Source organism: Rhineura floridana, chromosome 1, assembly GCF_030035675.1.
Source record: "Rhineura floridana isolate rRhiFlo1 chromosome 1, rRhiFlo1.hap2, whole genome shotgun sequence".
Lineage (NCBI taxonomy): Eukaryota > Metazoa > Chordata > Lepidosauria > Squamata > Rhineuridae > Rhineura > Rhineura floridana.
In genome coordinates, this window is record NC_084480.1 from 61,904,634 (window position 1) to 61,931,485 (window position 26,852).

Below are 26,852 nucleotides of genomic sequence, written 5' to 3' on the forward strand. Positions count from 1 at the left end.
CCTTTGAAATTTGTTTTGGTTGTTCTTCCTCATCGACTATTTCCCAGGGCTCCTTCATGTGTGGTACCTTTACAAGGCGCATCACATAACAGGTAGATGAAGTCTGCTCATTCTGCTCATGTTGAAGAATTTTATTGGAAACATCTTCTACTGCAATTGTTATACAGTGTGCTACTGAAGAGGACAGGTCTTTAAATGCTTTTCTCCAGCCAAAATCTAGCAAGGTAGTCTAAAATATAGAAGTATACAAATGAAAACTGAACAGTCAAATGTTGCTGTTTAAGTGATATCTGAGCCAAACAAATGATCTGTCCTCTGTAGCCCTCCACACTACTTACCATGCTGTTCCAAAGGGTCCCCACCCCACACCAACATTCCTGAAGCATGAAGAGCTTCAGAAATGGAGGGATATCATCAAATTTGCCAGATATTCCCGTTCAGCTGACAGAAGGCTATGATAAATCAAAGAGTCTTCCATCACAAGGGAACAGTTGGACAGGGAACAGTTGAACAGGGAACACCTTCATGATATTTAATAATATGTAAATAACAAAAACAACAGAGGTTGGGATCCAAAGAACTGCATAGTTTGGGTGTGATTTCTCAAACAGAAAACGACTTTTGAAAGTGAGGGACTTTCAAAAGCATTTAGTGATGTGGCACAGGTGCCTACCATTTGAAGACTAAAAGTTAAAATTTTCACCAGGTAGGCCCACACCCATGGGTGTCCCTAGTACTTTGGATCCCAGATATAAAGTTGAGAATACTAAGCATGTTCATTTCCTTGAGAATCAATTTTGTGATCTATTGTATACCAGACTTTCTTTCATAAGGATCTGAAATCTTACATGTGTATAACTAGAGATCTTGATCCTTTGTTCCAGATGAACTGATTAATGTACTTTTCAGTCTTTACTGTTCTTTATCTAATTATACAGCCATGGGAGTGGCTGTACACTATAGCCAGCATGGATTTTTCGCATTCCACAATGCTAAATTGAAAATACTCCCCCCATGCCATTCTGCTGCTTCCCACAAGCACATTTCAAAACAAAACCTTACAAAATGTATAGTCCTGAACTCAGAAATGCTTGCTTAACAACCCTTAAGTTTTCATGGCAATACACAAAACACTCAGAGATAGGTGAGAATTCAAAGTGTAAAGACAAAAAAAATCCAGACCCCTCTTGGACTTTTTTCTGTCAGTGGTCTCATAATTTCTTGAAATTAATTAAAAATCAGCCATGTTCACAGAATACCTGTAATCCTATTACTGACTTTGCCCCATACTCTGACCTTCATCTCCTGCAATTTAAAAGTTAAAAAAATGCCTGGCTGATTTTTAATTAATTTAAGAAATTTAACATTGATGTCTATTGTAGTGTCAGGGCATGCTCAGAACTGTCAGTGTTCTAAAAGCCAGACTCACAGCTGTTTGGCTTGGCTAATCAGGTGGCCAAACCCTCACCAGACCTTTATTTCATTTTAGACAGTCATGGCTTCCTCCACATAATCCTGGGAAGTGTAATTTGTGAAAGGTGCTAAGAGGTGTTAAGAGATTCCTATTCCCCTGACAGAGCTTTAGTGGCCAGAGTGGTTTAACAGTCAGCCTCTCTTCTGGTGATTGCAGCTCTGTGAGGGGAATAGGGCCTCTCCTAGCAACTCTCAGCACCCTTCACTAACTACACCTCCTAGGATTCTTTGGGGGAAGCCATGACTGTCTAAAGTGAAATAAAGGTCTGGTGTGGATGTGGCCAGGGACAGCTTTGGTTTAAATTTAGGTGGAAGACTACATGTGCCTCCTGTGGAATAAAAAGGTGGGGAAACCCTGAAAAATAATGATACTGTTCACAGTGTTTTCCTTTTGGAAAGGAAAGAGGCTTTCCCCCTGCCCAGTGCCTGCCCACCCAATCTCCTCACCTCTCCCTCTCCCCTCCCCCTTCCTCCCCACTCCATGCCCCTCCCCCAAGTCAGTTTCACCTATCCTAAGAATGATTGTTTTTAGTTGATCATACCCACCTTTCCTTAAGTGGAGTGATTTACGCATAGCAGGCTGAAAACATGCATCTTGGGCACGCCAAGTTTGTTTTTTCCAACAGCTAGAGTCATTGCTTAAGTAGCAACATATTGTAATCAGTCTGATTTTACATCAAACTGCAATTTCAGATTCAACTGTTGATGCGCCCCAAACAGAAATAGAACATAACCTCCAGTTTGAAACACAAAAGGCTGTCCTTCACCATCATATAACATTGACCAATAAAAAGGCTTTGAAATTAATAAAAATAAATTTGACACATACTTCTAGGATGAATAATGAGAGAAATATAATTTTCTAGGTTAGATTCTCTGTAGAAACAGTAGTAACACAGGAAAGAAACAAAGTAAGAAGAACACCAACAAACATAGAAAAATGTAATTCTCCATCTTTGGGGATGGCAGGTGTTGCCACCACTCACCATATGCTCAAGGGCACGTTACCAAATTCTTCCAAGCTACACAGGAAGTAGATTGGATTGTGAAAGACCAACCCAAATTGTGTTTGCATTTTTACAAATTTGTAGGGCAGTACAGTATCTCAGAGAGGTCAGGTCTCCTGCTCCCCTGGTGCATCAGAGGCAGTGTAACAGCAAGATGCTTTATTGCTCAGAGTGGAAGAATAACTTCTCCCTCCCATTTTCTCCACATAGAGGTAGCAGCATAATTGATGATGTGGATTGTTTCCTGGTTATGCTAGATCATGAGAAACAGAAGTGCTTTTTATTTGTCAGATGATAAGCAGTATACTGATATAAAAATAAACCTGTGCAAAATGGCCCTCACAAATTCTAGTAGCAAGCTTATGTAAAAATAGATCTTAAGTTTTTAATACAATCCTGAAAATACTTATGGAAACATCTGGAATATTAAATAAAACCTTACACACCGACATATTTGCATGTTTTTATGTTCTTTGTCCTTCTGATAGTGACTTTGTTCTTCTAATAGTGGTTCTATAAAATGGTTTAACAGCTTCTTTTATATTCACAAACTTTGATATATGGCTTTTTTTCCAACCTCCGTCTTTGCAGGCTTAAACTACTAATAACACTGAAATTATTAGCATGTTAGCACAAGGGATTTGTAATGAATGTGTTAATAGGCCCTTATCTATATTGAGGCAAAACAAAAAAGTCTCCCAGAGTGTTTGACTCTTTATTTTACTCACCTCTTTTACATGAAGTAACTGTTCAGGAAGCACACTGGTTTCATTTGCTCTACTTTCCCCTATTAAAAGCTCCCCACTAGCTTTCTTCAGAACTCCTGCACAGTATGACAAATAAGATCAAAGTTAAGATTAATGGTGTGAAAAAGTTGTATCAATACACTCTATACAGATATTCAGCACGTTGTAGTGGAATGTTAGTAATAAAATAAAAGTAAAATTCAGGCTACAAACAAAATTCCCTTTTTAATATCTACATTCTATTCCTTTATTGCACACAATAGTATATAAAATATTTACTTTTGGCATTAATTATTATATCAATTGTCTATTAAGATAGCTTAGAAGAGACAATTTGGAATCCCCTACAATGGGGAATGGGAGACTGATGGAGTTGCCCCTACATTTGATGGATACTAATAATACCATCTACCACCCACAATGAACATCACCTACTGGAACAAAACAAGTCAGAACTCAGGCAGATTGCCTGGTGCAGAGACCACACCACCAAAAGACTAGAATTTGGGGGGTAAATGGGAGTTTAAAAAATGTTTGTGTATGTTAAAATTAAGAGAAGGAAATATGTGGAACTAAGTGACAGAATCAGGAAATCAGAAAGAAGGAAAAAGTGACACAGGGGAAAGACATAGAATGAGGGAACACATCCTCAGCACACACAGGAAGAGCAGGAGAGAAGTAGGGCAGGAGAAGGCACATTTGGTTTGTACAAAGAAAGATTTCAGTTTTTTTATAACTCTCCAACGATCTCAGTTTGAAACGCTTTATAATCTCATTTGGTTACACATACTCTCTGTTCAATCTGGCAATCCATTCTAATTTTTATGTGATTTTTATTGTGAAATATATACTTTGATATTTTTAATGCAATTGCAGTATACAAGTATTTTTATAAACAAATAAATATGTCTGAAGTTTTAGTCATTCATTATGAATTTATCTGAATTCTCCAGTTAACTCAATAACTCTGGTGGATATGAGAAGGGTGCTGGACAGAGGTGAATACATTCTCCTTGTTCTCCTGGATCTCTCAGCGGCCTTTGACACCGTTGACCATGGTATCCTGCTAGATCACCTAGAGAGGCTAGGTATAGGAGGCATCATTTTATGGTGGTTCTGTTCCTTCCTCTCTGGGAGATACCAGAGAGTGGCGCTGGGAGAAGAGGTTTCTGAGCCTTGGCCTCTCTGTTGTGAGGTGCCGCAGGGCTCTATCCTCTCCCCGTTGTTATTCAACGTCTACATAAAGCTGCTGGGAGATATCATTAGGAGATCCGGTCTGCAATGCCATCAATATGCAGACAACACGCAGATTTACCTCTCATTCAAATCCTCCCCACTGGCAGCAATAGAAATGCTATCCAAGCGCCTGGAGTCGGTGAGTGATTGGATGGGCAGGAATAAGCTTCAGCTGAATCCTGATAAAACTGAGGTTCTGCTGGTGAGAGACAAGGAAAGATTGGGGATCACCGATCTGGTGCTCAACGGGGTACATCTGTCCCTGAGAGACCAGGTCCGTAGCCTGGGGATCATTCTTGACTTTCAGTTATCTACGGAGGTGTAGGTTTCTGCCATAAGTTGGGTGGCGCTATATCAACTTCATCTCATACGAAGGATACACGCCTACCTCCCTAGACGTCTGATCAACAAAATCGACCACAAAGGGTCTACTCCATATTCCTCCAGTTAAAGCAGCTAGATTGTTGAGGACTAGGATGAGAGCCTTCTCAGTTGTGGTCCCCTCTCTATGGAATTCCTTACCAACCAACCTCTGCCAGGCTCCCTCCTTGATGTGTTTCCGCCAGGCCTTGAAGACCTGGCTCTTCAACCAGGCTGGGGAGGTGGGTTAGATTTTTCAGGTTTTGTAGTCATTAGTTTGTGGTTTTAATTTTTGTGTATATGTTTTTATATTGAATGTACTATGTATTTTATTGTACGTCACCCAGAGTAGCAGCACAACCTGCCAGATGGGTGTCTAACAAATCCAATAAATAAATAAATAAATACAAATAAATAAAAAGATGGTAATGCTCAGGAACTTTAATCCAGAGACATTAAGGGATGGTTCAAATATTGTTTTATGACTGTAAACGCCTCCACAATTTTTCTGTGAGTGCCTTACAGGCAATCCCTAGGACCTAGGTGGATAACAATATTGGAACTTCATTCTCCTGTTTATTTGTCAAATCGTTCAGCTACCCTTGGAGGCATGTTGGTATGCTAATAAAACTTGTGGGGATGTGTGTGGGGCAATCACTGATATGGAGGAACTTCTTTTTTAAAAAATTCTCCTCCCACTGAATGAGAGGAACATTACCTGCAGAGGTCTAGTGTAAAAGATGTGGCTATAGACTGAAGAAATATTCACTAACAGGCAAAACATTTTGCGGTTTAAGAATGTACCTACAGCCAACAGATATTTCTCTCAAATTTTAAAAAGCAGGGAAATTGGTCAATTTCATATGATGGTGAAGACAGCCTTCAGTTATGCTCTATTTCTATTTTGGGTGCATTAACAGTTGAATCTGAAACTGCAGTTTGTTGTAAAATCAGACTGATTACGATATGTTGCTACTTAAGCAATGACTCCAGCTGTTGGAAAAAACAAACTTGGCCTGCCCAAGATGTATGTGTTCAGCCTGTTATGCTTAAATTACTCCACTTAACGAAAGGTGGACATGGTCAATTAAAAACATAGAGCACACCTAGAATTTTGCTAGAATATATTTCACCTCCCATTGTTTTATAATGTGCAAACTGAGACACTCTTCATGTTCATTGGAAACTATTCTGCAGAACAGTCAGTGCCATTATTCCACAATTGTTTTTGGAGGGTTTTTTTAGAGTTGCAAAGTGTTGCTGTACTTCACATATTCATAGAAACAGAAGCAAAAGAAAACAATTTATTAAAGGAAACTTCACAAAATTGCAAAGTAAATCAAACATATTTAAAGTGACTATCTGAACTATATCAACTGTGTTAATATTCTTGCTTCCTCCCTGCTAAAAAAAGATCAGCACCGCACACGTCTTGTTTCTGTTATAGCGGCTGCTTGCAGGTGTTACCACCACTCACTATATGCTCAGAGGCACATGTTACTACATTCTTCCAAGCTACACAGGAAGTGGATTGGACTGTGAAAGACCAACCCAAATTGTGTTTGCATTTTGACAAATTTGTAGGGCAGTACAATATCTCAGAGAGGACGTCAGGTCTCCTGCTCCCCTGGTGCATTCACTATAGCTGTCCTATATCCTTGCTTTTTAAAGTTTGAAAGAAATATCTATTGCCTATAGGTACATTCTTAAACTGCAAGGGTTTTTTTTCCCCATTAGTGAATTTCTCTTCTTTTTAATCTGGGAGATAAGAAATGGGATCCTGTGCAAGTTTGCTGAGAATGGACTGATCATTTGCATGCTTATTGTGTTCAGTGGGATTTACTCCTCTGCAATCATGCTTAGGATAGGTGACACTGACCACAGAGATGGGGGGGAGGGGGATGGGCAGGAGGGGGAGGAGGAGAAGAGATTTGATCATTTGCATGTTTATTGAGTTCAGTGGGATTTACTCCTGTGCAGTCATGCTTAGGATAGGTAAAACTGACCATCGGGAGGGAGGCCTAGAGTGGGCAGGGGAAGGAGGAAGAGGGAAGGAGAGAAAGGAGGAGGAATGGAGAGGAGAGGAGAAGGATGGGAAAGGCAGGTCTGATCATTTGCATGCTTATTGAGTTCAATGGGATTTACTCTCATGCAATCATGGCTAGGATAGGTAAAACTGACCAAATGGGGAGGAGGAGGGGGAGAGGAGAGGGAAAAAGGAAGAGGGGGGAGAAGGAAGGGAGAAGGAAGGGAGAGGAGAGGGGAAGGAGGGGAAAGGCAGGTCTGATCATTTGCATGCTTCATGAGTTAAGTGGGATTTACTCCCATGCAATCATTGCTAGGATAGGTAAAACTGACCAAATGGGGAGGAGGAGGGAGAGTGGAGAGTAGAGGGAAAGAGGAGGGGAGAAGGGAGCAGACGGAGGAGGTGGGGAGGGGGAAGGAGGGGATTGGAAGGGGAGGGGAGGGATGAAGGAAGTGGGAGGCAAGAGGCAAAAGGGAGCTGATGGGAGGGAGGAGGAGGGTAGGGTAGGTTTGATCATTCGCATGCTTATTGAGTTCAATGGGATTTACTCCTGTGCAATCATGCTTGAAAATGAAATGGACTGCCTTCAAGTCGATTCCGACTTATGACAACCCTATGAATTAGGTTTTCATGGCAAGAGGTATTCAGGGGTGGTTTACCATTGCCTTTCTTTCAGGCTGAGAGGCAGTGACTTGTCCAAGGTCACGCAGTGAGCTTCATGGCTGTGTGGGGATTCAAACCCTGTTCTCCCAGGTCATAGTCCTAGGATAGGTAAAACTGACCATGGGGGAGGGGGAGGAGGAGGGGGAGGGGAAGGGGAGGAGGAAGGGAAAGGAGGCAAATGGGGAGGGGAAAGGGTGAAGGAAGGGGGAAAAGGGAGGGGATAAGAGGGAGGGGGAGGGCAGGTTTGATCATTAGCATGCCTTTTGGGTTCAGAGGGATTTACTCCTGTACAATGATGCTTAGGATAGGTGAAACTGACCTGGAGGAGGGGCAGGGAGGGGAGGGAGGAAGGGGAGGAAATTGGATGGCTGGGCACTGGGCAGAGGGGAAACCCCTTTCCTTTCCAAAAGGAAAACATTGTGAACAGTATCATTCTTTATCAGGGTTTCCCCACCTTTTTATTCTACAGCAGACACATGTACCCTCCCACTCAAATTTAAACCAAAGCTTTCGCTGGCCACATCCACACCAGACCTTTATTTCCCTTTAGACAGTTATGGCTTCTCCCAAAGAATCCTGGGAAGTGTAGTTAGTGAAGGGTGCTGAGAGTTGCTAGGAGATGCCCTGTTCCCCTCACAGACCTTCAATCAGAGTGGCAGACTGTTAAACCACTCTGACCACTGGAGCTCTGTCAGAGGAATAGGAGTCTCCTCTCATCACCCTACACAAACTACACTTCCCAGGATTCTTTGGGGGAAGCCATGACTGTCTCCAGTGAAATCAAAGTCTGGTGTGGGTGTGCCCCCCTGATTAGCCAAGCCAAGCTGTGGTGAGTCTGGCTTTTACAACACTGACAGTTGGTTCTTACTGAGCATGCCTGACATTATCATTGAGTTCAAGCCAAAATTTCTTAAATTAATTAAAAATCAGCCAGGCATTTTTTCAACTTTTAAACTGCAGAAGATGATGGTCAGAATATGGGGCAAGGTCAGTAATAGGATTACAGGTACTCTGGGAACATGGCTGATTTTTAATGAATTTAACATATTATGAGAACTCTTACAGAAAAAAGTCCAAAAGGGGTCGGTTTTCTCTCTCTTTCTCTTTGTACACTTTGAACTCTCACTTCTGTGACTGTTTTGTGTATCACCATGAAAATGTAGAGGACTGTTAGGGAAGCGTTTCTGAGTTCAGGACTATAAGTTTTGTAAGGTTTTGTTTTGAAATGAGCTTATGAGAAGCATCAGAATGGCATGGGGGTATTTTTGATTTAACATTGCGGAATGCAAAAAATCCATGCTGACTATAGTATACAGCTACTCTTGTGGCTGTATAATACGCTCTGGCATAAGGTACCTCTCCTCTATACTGCCCACAACCTGTCCGTCACTCCACCCCATTTCAGCCATCCAAACAACCTTCTTAGACCTGTCCCTTGTGCAAACCTAATTGATTTTACTGGTGGGCATACAAGCAGAGCCTCCAATGCAGATCATGGGGTACAGGCAGAATCATACTTGTAAAAGCAGCCATTTAAATAACCTGGTCTCAAAACTATTTGGGGCTTTAGGGCTTTAAAATTTAACAACACTTTGAATTGGGCCCATAATGCACTGATAATCAGTGCAAAAATGGTGTTACACATTCTGACTTTCTAGCTCCCATCAGCATCTAGATGGCCACATTTTGCACCAACTGAAGCTTCTGAACCATCTTTAATGGCAGTCCCACTTAAGGTGCACTGCAGTAGTCCAGCTTGGAGGTAACTAATGAATGGGTAACCAAGGCCAGATCCAGCTAATCTAGATAGTGCTGCAGTTTCTCCAAAAGCCTTGGCTAGTAGAAGGCACATCTGGCCACTGATGCCTCTCCAGATAATGTGTCCAGGAGCATCTTCAAGGTGCACACTGGTGGTACTTCAAGAAGAGTTCAACCTCATCTGAGACTGAACTCACATTACCTAACTTCCCAACCTACACAATCACCATCTTATCTGGGTTAAGTTCCAGCTTGCTTTCCCTCATTCTTCCCAATACTGTTTTCACACACTTGTTTCACAGCCTCCCTGAGATGCAAAGAGTGGTAATGCTACTAGTCATTACCAAGTATTAGTAAATCCTATAGATAGTAAATTGGTAGTTAGGGACTTTTTCCATTTTGAGCAGAAAACATCGGTTAGCGTTAGTGGGGCCAATCCCTCAGGAGCGAACAGCAATTTTAACCATAAATTAAATTTGAGCAGCCATATGTGTGCCTCCATTGTAATGAGCCCCGCTTCTAGACGTACAATAGGGTTTGGAATGCAAGATGAGATACCGAAAATTGATGTCAAAAATTCACCATGTGAAACTGCTACTGAAATAATTGCATTGGCTGCCTATGAGCTACCAGGCTAAGTACAAGGTTCTGGTTTTGGTGTACAAAGCCCTATATAGCTTGGGACTAGGACACCTGAAAGATCATCTGACCCTGCAGCACAGGGGGACTGAGAAGACCTGCCCTGGGAGTGAGTACCTGAGCATTTGGGTGCTTGCTTGCTTGCTCCTCTGGGTTGCTGTTTCTTGAGATGGCTGAGGTCCCAGGTATGGGCTGCAAGGACTGGGACCCCCTGCCTGATCCTGGCTCCAGAGGGAGGCTGCAGTCAGTCATACAGACCCTTGCATCAGCTCCTGGCTGGGTCAGGGGACATAAAAAACTGGTTGCCCTTGGGTGGCAGGTCTGCTGCCGACAGGGTTGCAGGGGCACTACCTACTATTATTTTTTAAAACCAATCAAGGGGGGACTAGTAGTGGGAAGGGCATATGATGCATGTGTAGTTCCTATGCAGGGTGAGAGCCTGTGCAGTGAATAAGAGAAAGTCGCCAGATGCTTTCAGAGTGACAGTCTACAACTGGCAGAAGGCTGGCCCTCCCTGGATGTGAGATGTGGAGGGGGATAGATGTGCCCTGTGTGAAAGTTATTGAGAGGGTCTGACTGTTCCCAATTCTCTCAGAGATCTATTGGGATAACTGGTTCAGGTAGGTTTTGTTGGTGGGCTCTTGTGTCCATATTAGGTGTTTTAGTAAGGAGGAACATGGGTGATACCACCCCAATTTCAGTGATCATGGGTAGAGAGAGGTATGGCCATGGGGATGTGGTGTACAACCATAGAAGACAAGGGCAAGGCTCTCTCTCCCACTCCTCTCATGGACGGGTTCCTCGTTGCTCATCTGCTGTGCCCACTGACCTGTGTGTACCGTTTAATAATAGATCAGTACACAATAAGACCACATTCATCCATGATCTGATCATGGATGAAGGTGCCAATTTGGTGTGCATTACTGAGACCTGAGTGGGTGAACTGGGAAGAGTTGATCTGATCCAGCTTTGCCCACCTGGATACTCAGTGAAACACTAGCACAGGCTGCAGGGATAGGAGGGAGGAGTTGCTGTGGTCTACAGAACTTCCATCTCTGTCACCAGGGAACCTCTCTGTCTTAGAGCTGGCTGTGAGGGCCTGCACCTGGTGTCAGGCCAAGGAGACAGTAAACTAGGGTTGCTTCTGGTGTGCCCTCCACCTTGCTGCCCAGCATCTCTGGCAGAGGCCATCTCAGCTGTGGTATTGGAGGACCTAGAAAAATAGTGCTGGGTGATTTCAATGTCCATGCTGAGACTGCCTCTAGTGTTCTTGCTTGGGACTTCATGGCCTCCATGTTGACCATGGGGCTGTATCAAGTTGTCACAGGCCTGACACATAGGGCAGGGCACACCCTCAAGTTGGTCTTTGCTACAGATGGAGGAAGGGTTGGTCAGGAGATAGAGGGGTGGATGTCACCCCATTGTCATGGTCAGATCACTTCCTGGTGAAGTTTAGACTTCTGGCTCCAATCCTCCCCTGCAGGGGTGGTGGACAGATTAAGATGGTCCACCCCTGGAGACTGATGAAATAGACAGCAATCCCGAATGCCCTGGGGTAGGTCCCAGTAGATAGAGCAGGAACCCTGCTAAAGCCCTTGTCATGCTGTGGAACAGCGAGGCGCACTGGGCTTTTGACACAGTTGCCCCTGAGCACCCTCTCTGGCACTGTGGAGCCCAGTTTGCACCTTAGTACACCAGTGAGCTAAGGGCAATGAAACAGGCTGGACAACAGCTAGAGTGCAAATGGTGAAAGACGTGCTGTTATGCTGATCGGGCATAAGTAAAACATCATAACCGTGCCTACTGTGTGGTGGTGAGGGCGGCAAAGAAGGCCCACTTCTCTGCCACCATTGCATCCTCAAGTAGCCATACAGTGGAGTTTTTCCATATTGTCAGCTGACATCAACTCCAGGAAATGGAGTTTTAGACCCTTCGGAGGCCCACTGTGAATTGTTTGCAAGGCACTTTGAGGGTAAAGTTGCTCGCCTCCATCGCAATCTTGATGCCTCATCCACATCTACTGTAGTCCCCAGTGAGATGTCCAGTACAACATCTGCTTTTTGAGATGGGGTTCAGTTGATATGGCCTGATGACATGGACAAGGTGCTTGCGACAATGCGGTCAGCAACGTGTCCTCTTGACCCTTGCCCTTCTTGGCTTATTAAAGCTTGCCGAGGAGGTTGCATGGAATAGATCCAGGGTGTGGTCAATGAGTCATTGCAGGAGGGAGTGGTTCCAGCTGCCCTGAAAGCGGCAGGGTCTGACCACTCCTGAAAAAGGCCATCCAGGACCCATTGGTTTGTGACAACTACTGCCTGGTTGCAAATACCCCCTTTTTAGGGAAGGTGATCTACAGGGTTGTCGTGCAGCAATTGTAAGTACTCTCGGATGAAACAGATTATCTTGACCCATTCCAGTCTAGGTTCAGGCCTGGTTATGGGACTGAATCGGCCTTCGTTGCCCTGATGGATGACCTCTATCGGGAGAAGGACAGGGGGAGTGAGACCCTGTTATTCTTAATTGATTCCTCAGCGGCTTTTGATACCATTGCCCATGGTAACCTTCTGGGCCAACTTGGTGAGATGGCTATTGGAGGCACTGTATTATCCAATCCTATCTCCAGGGTTGTTTTCAGAGAATAGCATTGGGCGATTGTCTTTCAGCCCCTAGCAGTGGTGCTGTGGGGTGCTGCAGAGTACCATCTTGTCCCCCATGCTGTTTGTTTAACATCTATATGAAGCCCTTGGGAGTGGTCACCAGGAGATGTGGGTGGGGTGTCAGCAGTACGCTGATACCCAGCTCTATTTCTCTGTAATATCCAAATTGGGAGAGGGCATACAAGCCCTGGACCACTTCCTGGATTCTGTGGTGGGCTGGATGAGGACCAAAAACCTGAGTCTGAATCCTAGCAAGACCAAGGTCCTGTGGGTTGATGGTTCCCGAGTTTGGATAATTGGTCAGTTGCCTGCTTTGGATGGGGTTGCACTCCCTCTGAAAGAGCAGGCCCATAGTCTGGGGGTGCTCCTGGGTCCATCTTTGTCGCTAGAGCCCCAGATGACTTCAGTGGCTAGGAATGCCTTTTACCCACTCCAGCTGGTAAGACAGCTGCAGCATTTTCTTTACTGGGACCACTGTTGTCCATGCACTGGTAACCTCCAGGCTGGATTATTGTAATGCTCTCTATGTGGGGCTGCCTTTGAGGTTGGTCCTCAAGCTGCAGCTGGTACAAGATGTAGCAGCAAGACTGCTCACTGGGGAAGGGTATCACCAACATGTTACCCCGCTGGTGAATGAATTGCACTGGCTACCTATTCACTACTGGGCTAAGCTCAAGGTTCTGGTTTTGGTGTACAAAGCCCTATACAACTTGGGAGCAGGATACCTGAAAGACCGTCTTACTCCTTATATACTCAGTTGATAACTGCGCTCTGCAGGTGAGGGGCTCCTGCAGATACCATTTTATCAAGAGGTCCATTCTGCACAACATAGGAAGCAGTCCCTTAGTGTAGTAGCACCTTAACTTTGGAATTCCCTCCCCTTAAATATAAAGCAGGCGCCATCTCTGTTATCGTTTCGGCACCTACTGAAGATCTTCCTCTTTTAAGAAGCCTTTTAAGTAGAGGCCTTATCCCAGTCTGCATCTGTGTTGGAATTGCTTTTTAATACGTCTCTAAAGCTTTCTTTCTTAAATGTTTTTAAAGCTTTTTTAAAAAAAGAAGTTTTAAAGTTATTTTGTTTTAATATGTTTTTAAGGATGTTTTGTTTTAATATATTTTAAAGTCTGTTTTTATGATGTTTTAGACTGTTCTCTCTTCGCACGGGCCATCTCTGTTATCTTTTCGGAACCTACTGAACACCTTCCTCTTGCAACAAGCCTTTTAAGTAAAGACTTTATCCCAATCTGCATCTGAGTTGGAATTGCTTTTTAAGATGTTTTTAAAACTTTTTTTAAAAAGATGTTTTTAAAGATCTTTTGTTTTAGTATGTTTTTAAAGTCTGTTTTTATGATATTTTAGAGTGTTTTTATTTACCACCCTGGGTTCCTACTGGGAGGATGGGTGGGATACAAACTAAATAAATAAAAAGTTGTTTCATATATACTGTGAAAAACATGGGGGATAAGATGGAACCCATAGGCAAACCATAAACCATGATGTGGAACAGATGTCACTCAGCACTCTCTTCTGGAACCAGTCATCCAGGAAGGATATATCATTGTAACACTGGGCCTCCTAAACCCAATTCAGACAGGTGGCACTGAAGGATACCTATCACTGATGGTATGAAACACTGCAGAGGGATTGAGCAGAACCAAGAGGATTGTATTTCCACAATTGTCCCTAGCATTAGGACATTCATCAGAGTGACCAAAGTTCTTTCTGTCTCAAAGTCAGTCTTCAATCTGGATAAGAATGGATTTAATAATCAGTTTCCTCAAAAACTAATGGAATTGAAAGGCTACTTACAGCACCTTGCTCAAAACAAACCCCTGGATGGTCAAAATTCATAGGATCTAAACTTGGTTTCCTTAGCAAAGTCTGCTGCTACTAATTTCAGCATCTGCAGATGCACAGGCACACACAATCTCCTGATTCTTTAGGGGTAGCAGAGAGAGAAGGAGGTATTCACTACTTGACATTCGTCTTCAAATCCATCCTGCATGTTGTTAAAAAACATGGTGGCTGGAAGGGGTCTATGCCAGTTTAAATCACAGTGATTTAGTTTCAGTCTTTTATTTGCCGAGAAACACATAAACGTGTGTGTACGGGGGTCAACATATACAAGTTTGCATTCCCCAAGGAATCCAGATCCAGATTTATATTACATACAAAAACATACAGAAAACAAAGGCCAAGAACCCCTACACTAGTTTTGAGAAGATATAATGACCATAAAAACAGTTTAAACTAACACTTCCCTCTATTCAAGGCTAATCTAGAATTAATACCATATGTATTTTCAACAGTAAGGGTTCCACTAGGTAGTATTCCATGTTTTGGTCAGGGCAATGCATGATAGTCATGGAGAAAAAGGTTCTGGATGAACTTTTAGCAACACATATATGATTTTTAAGTGCGGGGGGGGAGTTTTGCAAACATTTTGTTGAGTTGAAGCTTTAATTTGATATTCCATTCAAGAAAGTTCGAACACGTTAATGAAAATAAAGTATTTCCAGCTGCTACATTTGGAGTATAAATTCCATCTCCCTATCATCATGCTTTGTGAAAATAGTCTTTATTAAAGAAGCTGCTGGTGCTATTTTTAGGATACACACACACAGACAAAACTAACATCATCTGGCTTCAAAAGCTACCCATTAGGGCAATGACTTTGTAAAATGGATCATGTTATTCTTTTGTAGTGCTTTCTAGATATTTATATGAAGTAATAGATTTCTTCTTAATCTATGAAGGAAAGAGCTTTGCAAATCTTTCTAGACTCCAGAGGCAAAGCTTAAAACCTAAGGCCTTGACAAGTTTGCCCAGAGTGGTTTCAAAGAGCTCCACTGGAAAAAGCTTTTCTTGGCACTCATTATCAGATCTGTCTAAAGTTCACCTTTCTCACTGAAATGGAGAAAAAAAGGTGGGGGGAAGATGAAAAGTGTGTTAGATGTTTTTGAAAATCTCAACAAGAGACTTCTGAAGGACCAGAGGAAAAAGAAATCACACCAGAAGGGCAGAAGGAGAATATAATTTGACCAGACATTCTTCATTCCAAATAAGACCTTTCTGCTTTATTCATGGCTACTGCTGAATGTTCCAGGTTCCTTTAAAGGATCATATTGCTTGTGACAATGAATGTACTAGGTACCTCTGAACATTCAACTAATTAAATTGCAGTGTAAAACAAGAACAGAACAGAAACCGAAAAAAGATCAGCAAATAAGAGGTTAATTTTTCTCAACTGATACCTGACAAAACCTATCCACCGTTCATATCATTTTAGTTCTAGAAAAACAGAGATCAGAAATCAGAGTATACTCCAAGTCCCAAATTAGAAATGATAAATGTAACATGCTTGCCCTGGTAATACAGAATTCAAAGTGGCGAGAAAAATATTTTCATTGTTTTCATTCAAATCAAATTGGTATTGGGTTAGGAATTTATTGTGCTTTATTTTAATCCATGTTTTTCTAAGCCAACTGTGTTTGCATTGCTTTTTTTTGGTCAATGTTAATCATATATCTTATTTCTCAGGTTGTTATCTCACATGCATAAAGTCCTCAATAAGAACTACCACTAAAGATAATTAAATGTAGAAGAAATAAAATTAAATGAAATATTTTTGAAAGTATTGTTCTAAATGAAGTTCTATGTTTTACAGCAGTAGAGCTAAAAGAGATTAAATTCCAGAGAATTCAAAATGAATTAGAAAAAAAGTCCAGATCACTTCAGTATATCTGTTACATATATTCTCTGATAGTGTGCACTTTTTTTCTAATGTGTCCCTTGGTGCTATTGTCTGCCATGGGATTACAATCAAAGAGCATCAGTAGGCAGTGCTTCCTTGAGTTGTAACTTCTATTTTCAGTCCCCTAAATTGGCCTTCATAGGTTTCCATTGTGCAAACTGCAAAAGAACTTGTCTTGATGGCAGCTAGAAGTAGTGTGAACTACTCGTCTCTTTTCTTTGCAGTTCTTTTTTTTCTGGTTCACAAGCAACCTCCTACCAAAAGCAGAGTCTGCAGAAGAGACTAGTTCCAAGTGATAATGCTATGAAAATGCTATGAAGAGAAGCCCAGGTGGCCACCTTGCAAATTTCCAATGTGGAAGCCTTCGACCTCTCCGCCCAAGCAGCAGCTATAGTCCTAGTGTAATGAGCTTTACAAACCCTGGGAGCCACTTTACCCTTAACTATATACGCCTCCCTAATACAGTTCCTTAACCATCTAGCTAAGGAACTCTTAGAAGCCATTTGACCCCTCTTAAGACCCCCTAAGAGTACAAACAATCTGTCAGAAGATCTGAAATCTTTGATTTTTCCGAGATAAACCCTAAGTGTTCTTCTTACATCCAATTTATGCAGCCATTGCTCTCTGTCATCTCTGGATCTAGGGGGGAAATGATGGCCAAGAAACCTTCTGGTTTAGCTGAAACTCAGTTACCACCTTTGGCAAAAATAAAATAAAATATGAAGAACTTCCCAAAGGACTACTTTATTTTTGATGGAGCTTTACAAATGTTCTGTACATCAAATCTACAGGTTCCATATGATATACTGAACAGAGAACTACTAAACTTTCTGTTCTAATGCCATTTTTTTCTTTTTGTAACTAAACTGGCACACTTTCAGCGTAAGGCTAATAAAGGCCCCTGTCACTAGACGAAAATGGTGCAGGGCTCTAATTTGTTCCATGGTGAGAATCTCAACCCGCAGATAAAATAGCCTAGTTAATTTGCTGCCTTTTAATAACTGTGTAATACCTTGAACAGAAATATGGTGGCATCATCCAAAATACTCTACCACTGCTCCTCTATATTGCTTCCAGATTTCTCAGCTGGTTAATAATAGGTCTTTCTTTCCCACATAACCCCTACCAGAATACTGCTGTCCCCCCAATGGACTTCTGCTTTCTAAAACACACTTTCAAACCATATCTCCCCACTCTGAGCAGTAGACTAGTTATAATTTTGTGAAATTTTTTAATCGTTCATCATCTTATATGTTAGTAAGTTCCTGTTTATCTTAATGCTATTCATAATTTTAAAAAGTTACTTGTGAGAAAAATAAATATTTCAAAAGACCCTAGAATATACCAGAAATAAGTTGACATCATGATAAAGAGGTATGTTATTTTCTCATCCCAATTATTCTATCTACGGAATTTCTACAAGGTAATTCTTTTGAAGAAAAAATAAGGTAAGTGATGAAAAATGTACATTACCTTGAACATTTTTGTTCTCAGAAAAACATGGCAATAACAGCATTTCTGAAGATAGTTCTTCAACCTTTTCTTCCATCAATAAAAAAAGCTTTATAAGTTCAGAAAGACATCTGAGTTGATGTAGTGTTAAACAGTAATTTCTCTCTTTTCTATAACATTCCTTAGCTGCTGCAAAAGAGGTGGAAGAAATTTTTATATATTTACAATGTAGCATGTGTATAGAAATGTACTAAACAAGTCAAATGTGATACATGTTATCTCTTACATCAACAATATTACAACAAAATTAATGTCTATATTAAGAAAATTTGCACTAAATGTGGGCCACTACAGATGAAGATTTAAATTTTTTCTGATGCCTGTGAAAATGGACCACTTTAAACTAGTTTCTCTTAAGCAAGCAAGTCCAAAAACTAGTGTTATCTATTGCTCAGATCTATGAAAGTTGTCTTATGAGGTACAGAAACTTTCTGCTCTGAACACTAGTGCCTCTTGCGATTAGCCACTCAAAACTGCAAAATTAGAGGGGAAACAGCAATATTATTTTCTCCAGAAATATTATATTTCTCCAATGTGGTAATTTGCCAGTTCATTATCTGGACTCAACACCTACTCGCTTCTCTCCTGGTTTTTCTTTTTTCTTTATCCATATTTCTGCCTTTTGTCTTCATGCCTCCCTAGTTTGGATGCTGTCTCTCTGCTGACCCTCCTTAAGCTACATATGGATCTAATGTCTACATTCTGTTTGATTCCTTCCACGACCTCTTTTCCTCTAGACTGTGTTCCCTCTCCTGCTGAAACTCTAAATTCTAGCACTACGGCAAAGCTACCAACATCCTAGAGGTGACATTCTCACAGTAGTGAACATTTCACTATACCTGATTATTTTGAATAAGGAATGTTCTATGTCTTACATGTAAAATATGTTCCATTCTGTACAAGTAAATATTGATCATGCATGTTCTAAATACCACCACAGAACAGTCAAGTTAGCTGACAGAAGAGGTTATTTTTGCATTGTTCTTGTTTCTTTCCAAGTTTTTTTTAACCTTCCAAGGATGAATATAGATTAAAACCAGCATGTTAGTAACATACTAATGATTTATACAACTTGGTTAGACTATAAATTATATTAACTATTTCCTCTTTCTTCACTATTATTCCCATCCTAACTTTCTTTATTTAAAGATTAAATATTTAACATTTTTATTCAGACACTCTCAAGGCATTTAACAACAAAACTATTTTTAATGTAGAAAATCTTTGTGGTGAAAATAGCAGACTGGGTAAATTAAATATATCCCTTTCCATATTAAGTTTGAGTCACATAAATATGTTGTCACTCTTCAAGTCACCCTGGTTATTTTTATCCTGTTTGACTAATACAGATAATAATTTGAATGAACGAAGAGTATTTTTAGTTTTAAATAAATAGAAAAGGACAACAAGAAAGATTGCTAATGAGCAAATATTAGTAAGCCAAACAAAAGCTTGTCTAATTCAAATTATACATGGTCTATTTTAAAAAAAATTAAGATATGCAGATGATACATATACAGAAAGTGGGATTGGACCAAGATGGAGGTGTGAAAATTGGAGGGAGAAATATCAATAATTTAAGATATGCAGACGATACCATACTACTAGCAGAAACCAGTAATGATTTAAAACGAATGCTGTTGAAAGTTAAAGAGGAAAGCACAAAAGCAGGACTACAGCTGAACGTCAAGAAGACTAAGGTAATGACAACAGAAGATTTATGTAACTTTAAGGTTGCCAACGAGGACACTGAACTTATCAAGGATTATCAATACCTTGGCAGAGTCATTAACCAAGATGGAGGCAATAGTCAAGGAATTAGAAGAAAGCTAGGACTGGGAGGACAGCTATGAGAGAACTAGAAAAGGTCCTCAAAAGCAAAGATGTATCACTGAACTCTAAAGTCAGGATCATTCAGACTATGGTTCCCGATTTCCCGATTTCTATGTATGGATGCGAAAGTTGGACAGTGAAAAAAGTGAATCAGAGAAAAATCAACTCATTTGAAATGTGGTATTGGAGGAGAGCTTTGCGCATACCATGGACTGTGAAAAAAATAATTTGGTGTTAGAATGAATTAAACCAGAACTATCATTAGAAGCTAAAATGATAAAGCTGAAGTTATCATACTTTGGACAAATAATGAGAAGACATGGTTCACTAGAAAGACAATAATGCTGGGAGTAGAAAAAGAGGAAGACCAAACAAGAGATGGATTGATTCCATAAAGGAAGCCACAGACCTGAACTTACAAGATCTGAACAGGGTGGTTTATAATAGATGTTATTTGAGGTTACTGATTCATAGGGTCGCCATAAGTTGTAATCAACATGAAGATATATAACAAAAACAAAACTTAAAAAAAATATTTAGGCTACACATATGCTGGCCCAGTTTAGATGTAATGCTAAACCACTGTTTAGTTGTATGAGAATGACCTGCAATGGGCTTGCATGCTGTTCCACCCCTCTCCTCCTATTTAATTTGCAAGAGAAAGAGATTGGAATCTCCCACTATCTGTTATGTCTGAACTCAGGAAACCATGGCTTAGGCTGTGGGCACACTAGTTGCTTGAATAGCTGCCAGAATGGTTTTTCTGGCTGAATTTTGAAGTGACTCTGCCCTCTGCTGCCCCCCCTTCTTCCCCACTGCTGACTCCAGACGTTTAAGGACTGCCCACAGCGAAGCATTGGACCAATCACTGTCTCTGCCTGAGCCTGCAGCAAAGCATTTCTATTGGCCACATCTGGAAGACAAACGGATTGCTCTACCCATCAGTTGTGAAACCTGCCTGAAGTTGAATTTTTTAAAGAACACATTCAAGCTGATCCAACCAGGGTTTTAGTGTAAAAAAGGGAGAGTTTGACTAGCACCATATGCCCCATTTTCAGGGGGGAAAGGTGGAGATGCACTGGAACCAGCACAACAGTAAGCATGTCTCCATAGTTCAAACAAACCAGGATTGAACCATGGTTTCAGCAAGTATGGCTTGGTTCTTCAGACATAACATATTGTGGCTTATTATGAAGCTCAGTGGGTGACCTTGGGCCAGTCTCTGCCTCTCAGCCTCAGAGGAATGCAATGATGAACCCCCCTCTGAATACCACTTACCATGAAAATCCTATTCATAGGGTTGCCATAAGTCGGAATTGACTTGATGGCACTCCATTTCCATAGTTAGAGATGTGAGAGTATTACTGCCCCACACACCACCCCTTCTCTTTGAAGACTTTCTGAGTTAATATACTGTTTTTTCCCATTATATCTAAGCAGAGAAACTATACAGTAGGGCCTCACTCATACGGCAGGTCAGGTTCCAGACCCCCGCTGAAAAGCGAAAAGCGCCAAAAAGCGGATCAGCTGTAGCGCGGGGATCTGCAATCTAACCCACTGATCGCACCAGAGGAGGAGAAGATCAGATCTTCCCCTCCTCGGGCACGATCAGCTTGAGTGGGAGTCTGATCGCGCCTGAAGAGGAGATCCCTCCTCCGGCACGATCAGCTGGAGTGCGGGAGTCTGACCACCCCCGAGGAGAAGATCAGCTGTAGCATGCTACAGATGATCTTCCCCTCTTCTGGTGCGATTAGCTCCAGCGGGGGAGTCTGATCACGCCAGAAGAGGAGAAGATCAGCTGTAGTGCGCTACAGCTGATCTTCCCCTCCTCCAGCGCGATCAGCTGGAGTGCGGGGAGCTCCAGCCCCCTCCAGCTGATCGCCCGCTGGTGCCGTATTAGCAGAATGCCAAAAAGCAGGGCACCGAGAAGCGGGGCCCTACTGTAGTCACCAGAAGTGGAACAAATAAAGGTCTGACTACTGTTTGAAGTTAAGCTAAAACCGAATATGTTTAAGTCTTGAATTGTGGAACTGAAACACTAAAAAGTTAAATTTATCAGAATGTCTGATTAAAGCTTATAATTTTTGGTAAAAGTTCATGAATGCCTATGTCTTAGTCAATCTCAAAGGTGCCAGAAGCCTCAATTAATTTTTTTAGCTTTTGCTTTTATTTCAGCAGGCTTTAGTAGATTACACTTCATTTTTTAAATGGTGTCATTCTGCCAGATTTCCAAATTCTAAACTGCACTGAAACAAACTAAGCCTGTAATCATACACACACTCCTCCAGGAGAAAGTCCCACAGAACTAAATGGGGCTTGATTCTAAATAGACATGGAAAGGATCACACTATTATGATGTGACAGGACCCTTCCAATATTTTATTATTACCTTTCTATCACACTGCATTAGCTCAGACTAATAAGACTATTTGGCCTATCATGAGTAGCATTTGGGATTTCAGAAGATGTAGGGGAGAATGAAAAAAACTACCTGGCTATGCAAAAACAGATTTAGGTCTGTCTACCTTGGGCATTACACAATATGAGTGGAATTTAATAATAAAAATAGGTAGGGTACAATAACAGGATTAGCATTGCCCATTTTTTACCCTGGCCTTCGACACCTGAAATGTATATTTTTAGGACCCACCCTATTTTCTGTGATGTTGTTTAGGTTTTAACTATTTTAATTATGTGTTTGAAAATTGCTGTAACCCACCCTGGGACCTCTGGGAGAAGGGTAGGTAAGTTATTCTTGTTGTTGTTACTATTATTATGAAAAACTCTTGGGGGAAAACCTACAAAAAACCTTTTTTTTACATAACTGATATGAGAAGGAATAGTTTTCAAAGCAGGTCTGAAATGATAAGTGGGGGATATTCTGATAATTCAGTCAGCTGTTGAGAAAGAAATCCTGTCCAACTACATTAAGATTGGGCGAGCATGAGAAAGCTTAGCATGCTGAGTGTGCCATATTAATTCTACCACTGTTAGTGTCAGCCTTTCGAGGTCATTGTAGCAAGACTAGGTTGGTAAAATGACCCTAACGTTGCTAGTGTAGACCTGGATCAGTGTCCTGGATGGGAGACCCATGTAAGAGCAGGTTATTAAAAGTTCCATAGAAATTACAAACTGAACAGCCAGTCTTCCATTATGAAAATGACTTTATAAAAAGGGGGAAACAATACAGAGAATGACCTTCAGTAGAATACACTGAGCTCCAAACCCAGCACTCACATCAGTAAAACGATCATGGGACGAGGGGGACCAGGATGGAGAAGATTGATAAAGGCCAGGATCCAACAAAGGGAGACATGCATGGTGAACTCGCCTTTCTAAGTGCCCACTGCCCAACAGAGAACCTGCTTTACCAATTTAAAAAGCAGATTTGATTTTCAGCAATGAGAACAGCCATGGTGAAAATGAAATCAAAACAAAGCAAAGCAAAAGATCTAGTCCCATATACAGTTCTCCCACATTAATGTTCTCCCATTATTTGTATTCTTTCCAAAGATTTTTCAAGCTGTACATTACACTTAAATAATCATAATGCTCTCAACATGTAGCTAATATTAGCAAAAAATTAATTTATGTGCAATTGATTAGGTTATAATGCAAACAATATTTAATAGGTAAATTTTCAAAGCAATGAACGGGGATTTAAAAGCATATATACCATTAACAATGGTTTCTGTGATCTCAGTTATACCAACTTTTTAGTGATGCCATAGCTACTAAAGTCACCTTACATTTAAGTCAGCCATCATCTGTATAATCTCTCTTAAAACCAAAGAAGAAGAAAATTTTCTTGCATGTTTTCTTTAATGTGATATTCATTTTACACACACTAGTCATAATAAGCTCTTGTTGATGTTATACTAGAACACTGTTAATGATAATACAACTGCGGATTTAAAACAATTTGTTTTGCAGATAACAAATGACTTCACTGGGATATAAGCAGCCTGTATGTGCAGAATTGCAGCCTAATACCCTAAACCTTCAAAATGCAATTTAACATTTCTGCATAGTAGCTGCAATACTACTCCAATCTAATGCAACAGCAAGAATGCCAACAGTTTTTCAAACAAAGAACTTTAAAAATCTGCTTCATTACTATAAACTAGCATTTTTCTAAATAGTTACTTTTGACTAGGTAACAGCATACATTCAAATCACAAAGATATAATTACTGCACATCCAAGAACTATAAAATGTTCACAAGCAAATCCCTTTGACCTTGTTAATGTTTGCTCTTTGTTAATCTAAGGGAAACATTGTTTGTAGATTGCATTTGTTATAAAATATGAAAAAGGAAGAAAATCCCTTAACAGTTGTTATTGATTCCAGCATTTACAGACTGAGATTTAAGTGCCGTTTACAAAACAGAACAGATGCATATGCTAGCAAAAAGGTAAACAATTGTTGCATGGCTTACTGCCAGACTCTGAGCCAATATATTAAACTCCAAGTGAAGCACATTTCCCCTATGGATTGCACTTATTGCCACTTCATCTCCTATGTGCACTGTCTCTCTATTCCTGTGCCTGGCAGTAAGCTATTCCAGTTCTTTTGTGACCCCTGAGGCCTAGTGCTACCTCACACAGCCATTAGCGAAGGGAATTGCATGTGTCTGACACAGCCTGAAACCAATTATTTGATATTTTCTTCAGAATGATGCCCAACTCTGTTGGGAATGAGCAATCATGAAATAATTTACCTCCTGATTTAATTTTTTCCTGCACAAATTAGTTGTGGTATGAGCTAGCTATACACAGCTGCATGTGACATCTCTCTGTCTTATCAAGATTATACTTGAAATGATGAAGGAGGGAGGGGGCTGAATAGAATAGATTAGAGAATTCTGCTGTGAAAAGGCATTGACAAGTTTCTCAGATATACTGATCACATGTACTTTCTAATGATTGAAAATGACAGAACCCTAAAGAACTATCAGCACACCAGGAGAAACCACAAGTATGTAAACCATTATCAAAGTGTTTAAGCCTTTTTAAAAACAATGGTTACCTTTCCAGCTCCCTTTAATTCTGCTAAAACTTAGTGATACAAAAATATCAGTAGGGACGGGAGAAAAGAAATTCAAATGAAACCAAACAGCCAGTCTGGGTTTTGCAGTTTACATTGATTAGGTTCCAATCAAAATAATTTTAAAAATCTGTATACTTCCCTATTTAAAATTCTAGATATGTATCTGTGTGTTCAGTACATCACGTCAAAATCACAAAAACCTGTGACAGGGGATTGCAATATCAAACCATGGAAAGTATGTACCAAATCTGCAATAAGTTCATACTTATTGCTATAAACTTCAGAGAACCTAAGAAAAGATGACACAAACCTCTTGAAAGAGAACCACTAACCATAAAGCACTCATAAACAATGTTCTATAAACTCCATCAAACACAGTGAAAATATAGTCTTGTATCCAAAGAACAGTACAATTAGTTCCATGCGCTCAAGAGAGCTTGGAGCATGTGTTTCTCGAACAGCAGCTGCCATGCCACATGGCAAGCCACTTTTGAAGCTGAGGGGTATTTCAAAAGGAGATTCTGAGATAGCATGGGGTTGCTATTCAAAGAAATAAAAAATCTCACTGGGCTTGCCTTTCAAAAGGCTAATGGCAAGAAAAGTGAACTAACATGTCTTTTAGAATCCGTTGATGATATGCAGGAATGATACTTTAATTTGAAAGCAAATTGATGAGCACAGAACAACTGCAAAACCCTGCACACACCACAGTTTTTCTTATTAGATAATGGTATACTCTTGGAAAAATCAGAACTTTGGCGTACTGTACACTTAACTCTTCTTATAACTGATGACTGCAGTAACAGCCATTGGTAGTCTTTTCTGCAAATGAAGAAAGACTGTGTTTATTAAGAACATAAGAACATAAGAAGAGCCTGCTGGATCAGGCCAGTGGCCCATCTAGTCCAGTATCCTGTTCTCACAGTGACCAACCAGGTGCCTGGGGGAAGCCTGCAAGCAGGACCCGAGTGCAAGAACACTCTCCCCTCCTGAGGCTTCCGGCAACTGGTTTTCAGAAGCATGCTGCCTCTGACTAGGGTGGCACAGCACAGCCATCACGGCTAGTAGCCATTGATGTGAAAGCCTGGGGAAAAAACCCACCCTAATTTCTCTCTGTCTACAACTTTGGCATTCCCAGGATTTAAACTTTATAGACATATCTCATGGAGTATCTGTAACAGAGGGTATTCATGCTGGAAAAATGGAAATGGACTGCCTTCAAGTCGTTTTCGACTTCTGGTGACCCTATGAATAAGAAGCTGAGAGGCAGTGACTGGCCCAAGGTTACCCAGTGAGCTTCATGGCTGTGTGAGGATTCGAACCCTGGTCTCCCAGGTCTTTTCTTCCATCTTCATCAGGATATCCTAAACTGTGAATGTTTGCTAATTGAACATAATGAATTCCAACATTTTGATATTCAGCTGTTAAGAAACAACATGGTTTGTAATGCTTGCTGTGTTGCGCGCTTGTCTCTTCTCATTTTTTCCCCAAGAATTTGGGATGGGGTGGGGAATAGTGGGCAGTAATTTTCTGTGTGATCTCAGGATGCAGGATTCCATGGTGTCTGGATTTCCAATCCAATGTTGTTTTGTGTGTATGAAGCATAACTAGATGCTGGAACATCATCTAATTGTTTTTCTTTCACGCAGAAGAAATGTGTTGTGCCCACTTTTTATAAACTAAACAATACATGAAATGTGGGGTTGCATTTCATATACCTGTTTTGATTTTTTAGAAAAAAAATAGCTGCAGAGGTAAGGCCTGAACATTGTGCCACTGGCAGCTTGCCTCCTAAAGCAGTGGTCCCCAAACCTTTCCCCCCACAGACCACTTGGAACCCCTGTCCCTGAGGAAACAACAGTTGAGAGACAGTAATGCAAAGCAAATGGGAAAACCCCCTTCCCTGTGGTTGTTCCCCCCACAATTGCATTTATATACTGCCTATTACAATCCATCTCAAAGCGGTACACAAATTAAAGATTTTAAAAAACATCGTAATACTGTAAATAAAATGCAACTGATAACCCAAAAGACACCATTAATTCCTGTCATTAAACACCAGAAAAGGTCTGAGTGCACAGTCAATTGTAACATGTACCAAAGTATCATCAGTTTTTGCACTTGTTGGAGCTCACTGGG

The 26,852-nt window shown here is 40.9% G+C and overlaps 1 protein-coding gene across 3 annotated transcripts in view; it reads right to left on the bottom strand.

Annotated features, from left to right (window-relative positions):
* KIAA0825 (KIAA0825 ortholog) overlaps window positions 1–26,852 on the bottom strand; it is a 413,025-nt gene that overhangs the window by 278,597 nt on the left and 107,576 nt on the right. For 2 of the 3 annotated variants that reach the window (XM_061622304.1, XM_061622313.1), the window contains exons 5-7: window positions 17,793–17,960; window positions 3,209–3,303; window positions 2–229 (exon numbers count right to left, since the gene is read on the bottom strand). In XM_061622304.1, coding sequence (XP_061478288.1) covers window positions 2–229; window positions 3,209–3,303; window positions 17,793–17,960 — 491 coding nt within the window. Of the gene's footprint in view, window position 1; window positions 230–3,208; window positions 3,304–14,678; window positions 15,473–17,792; window positions 17,961–26,852 lie in introns of those variants that run through there. The other variant, XM_061622323.1, reaches the window with a different exon arrangement.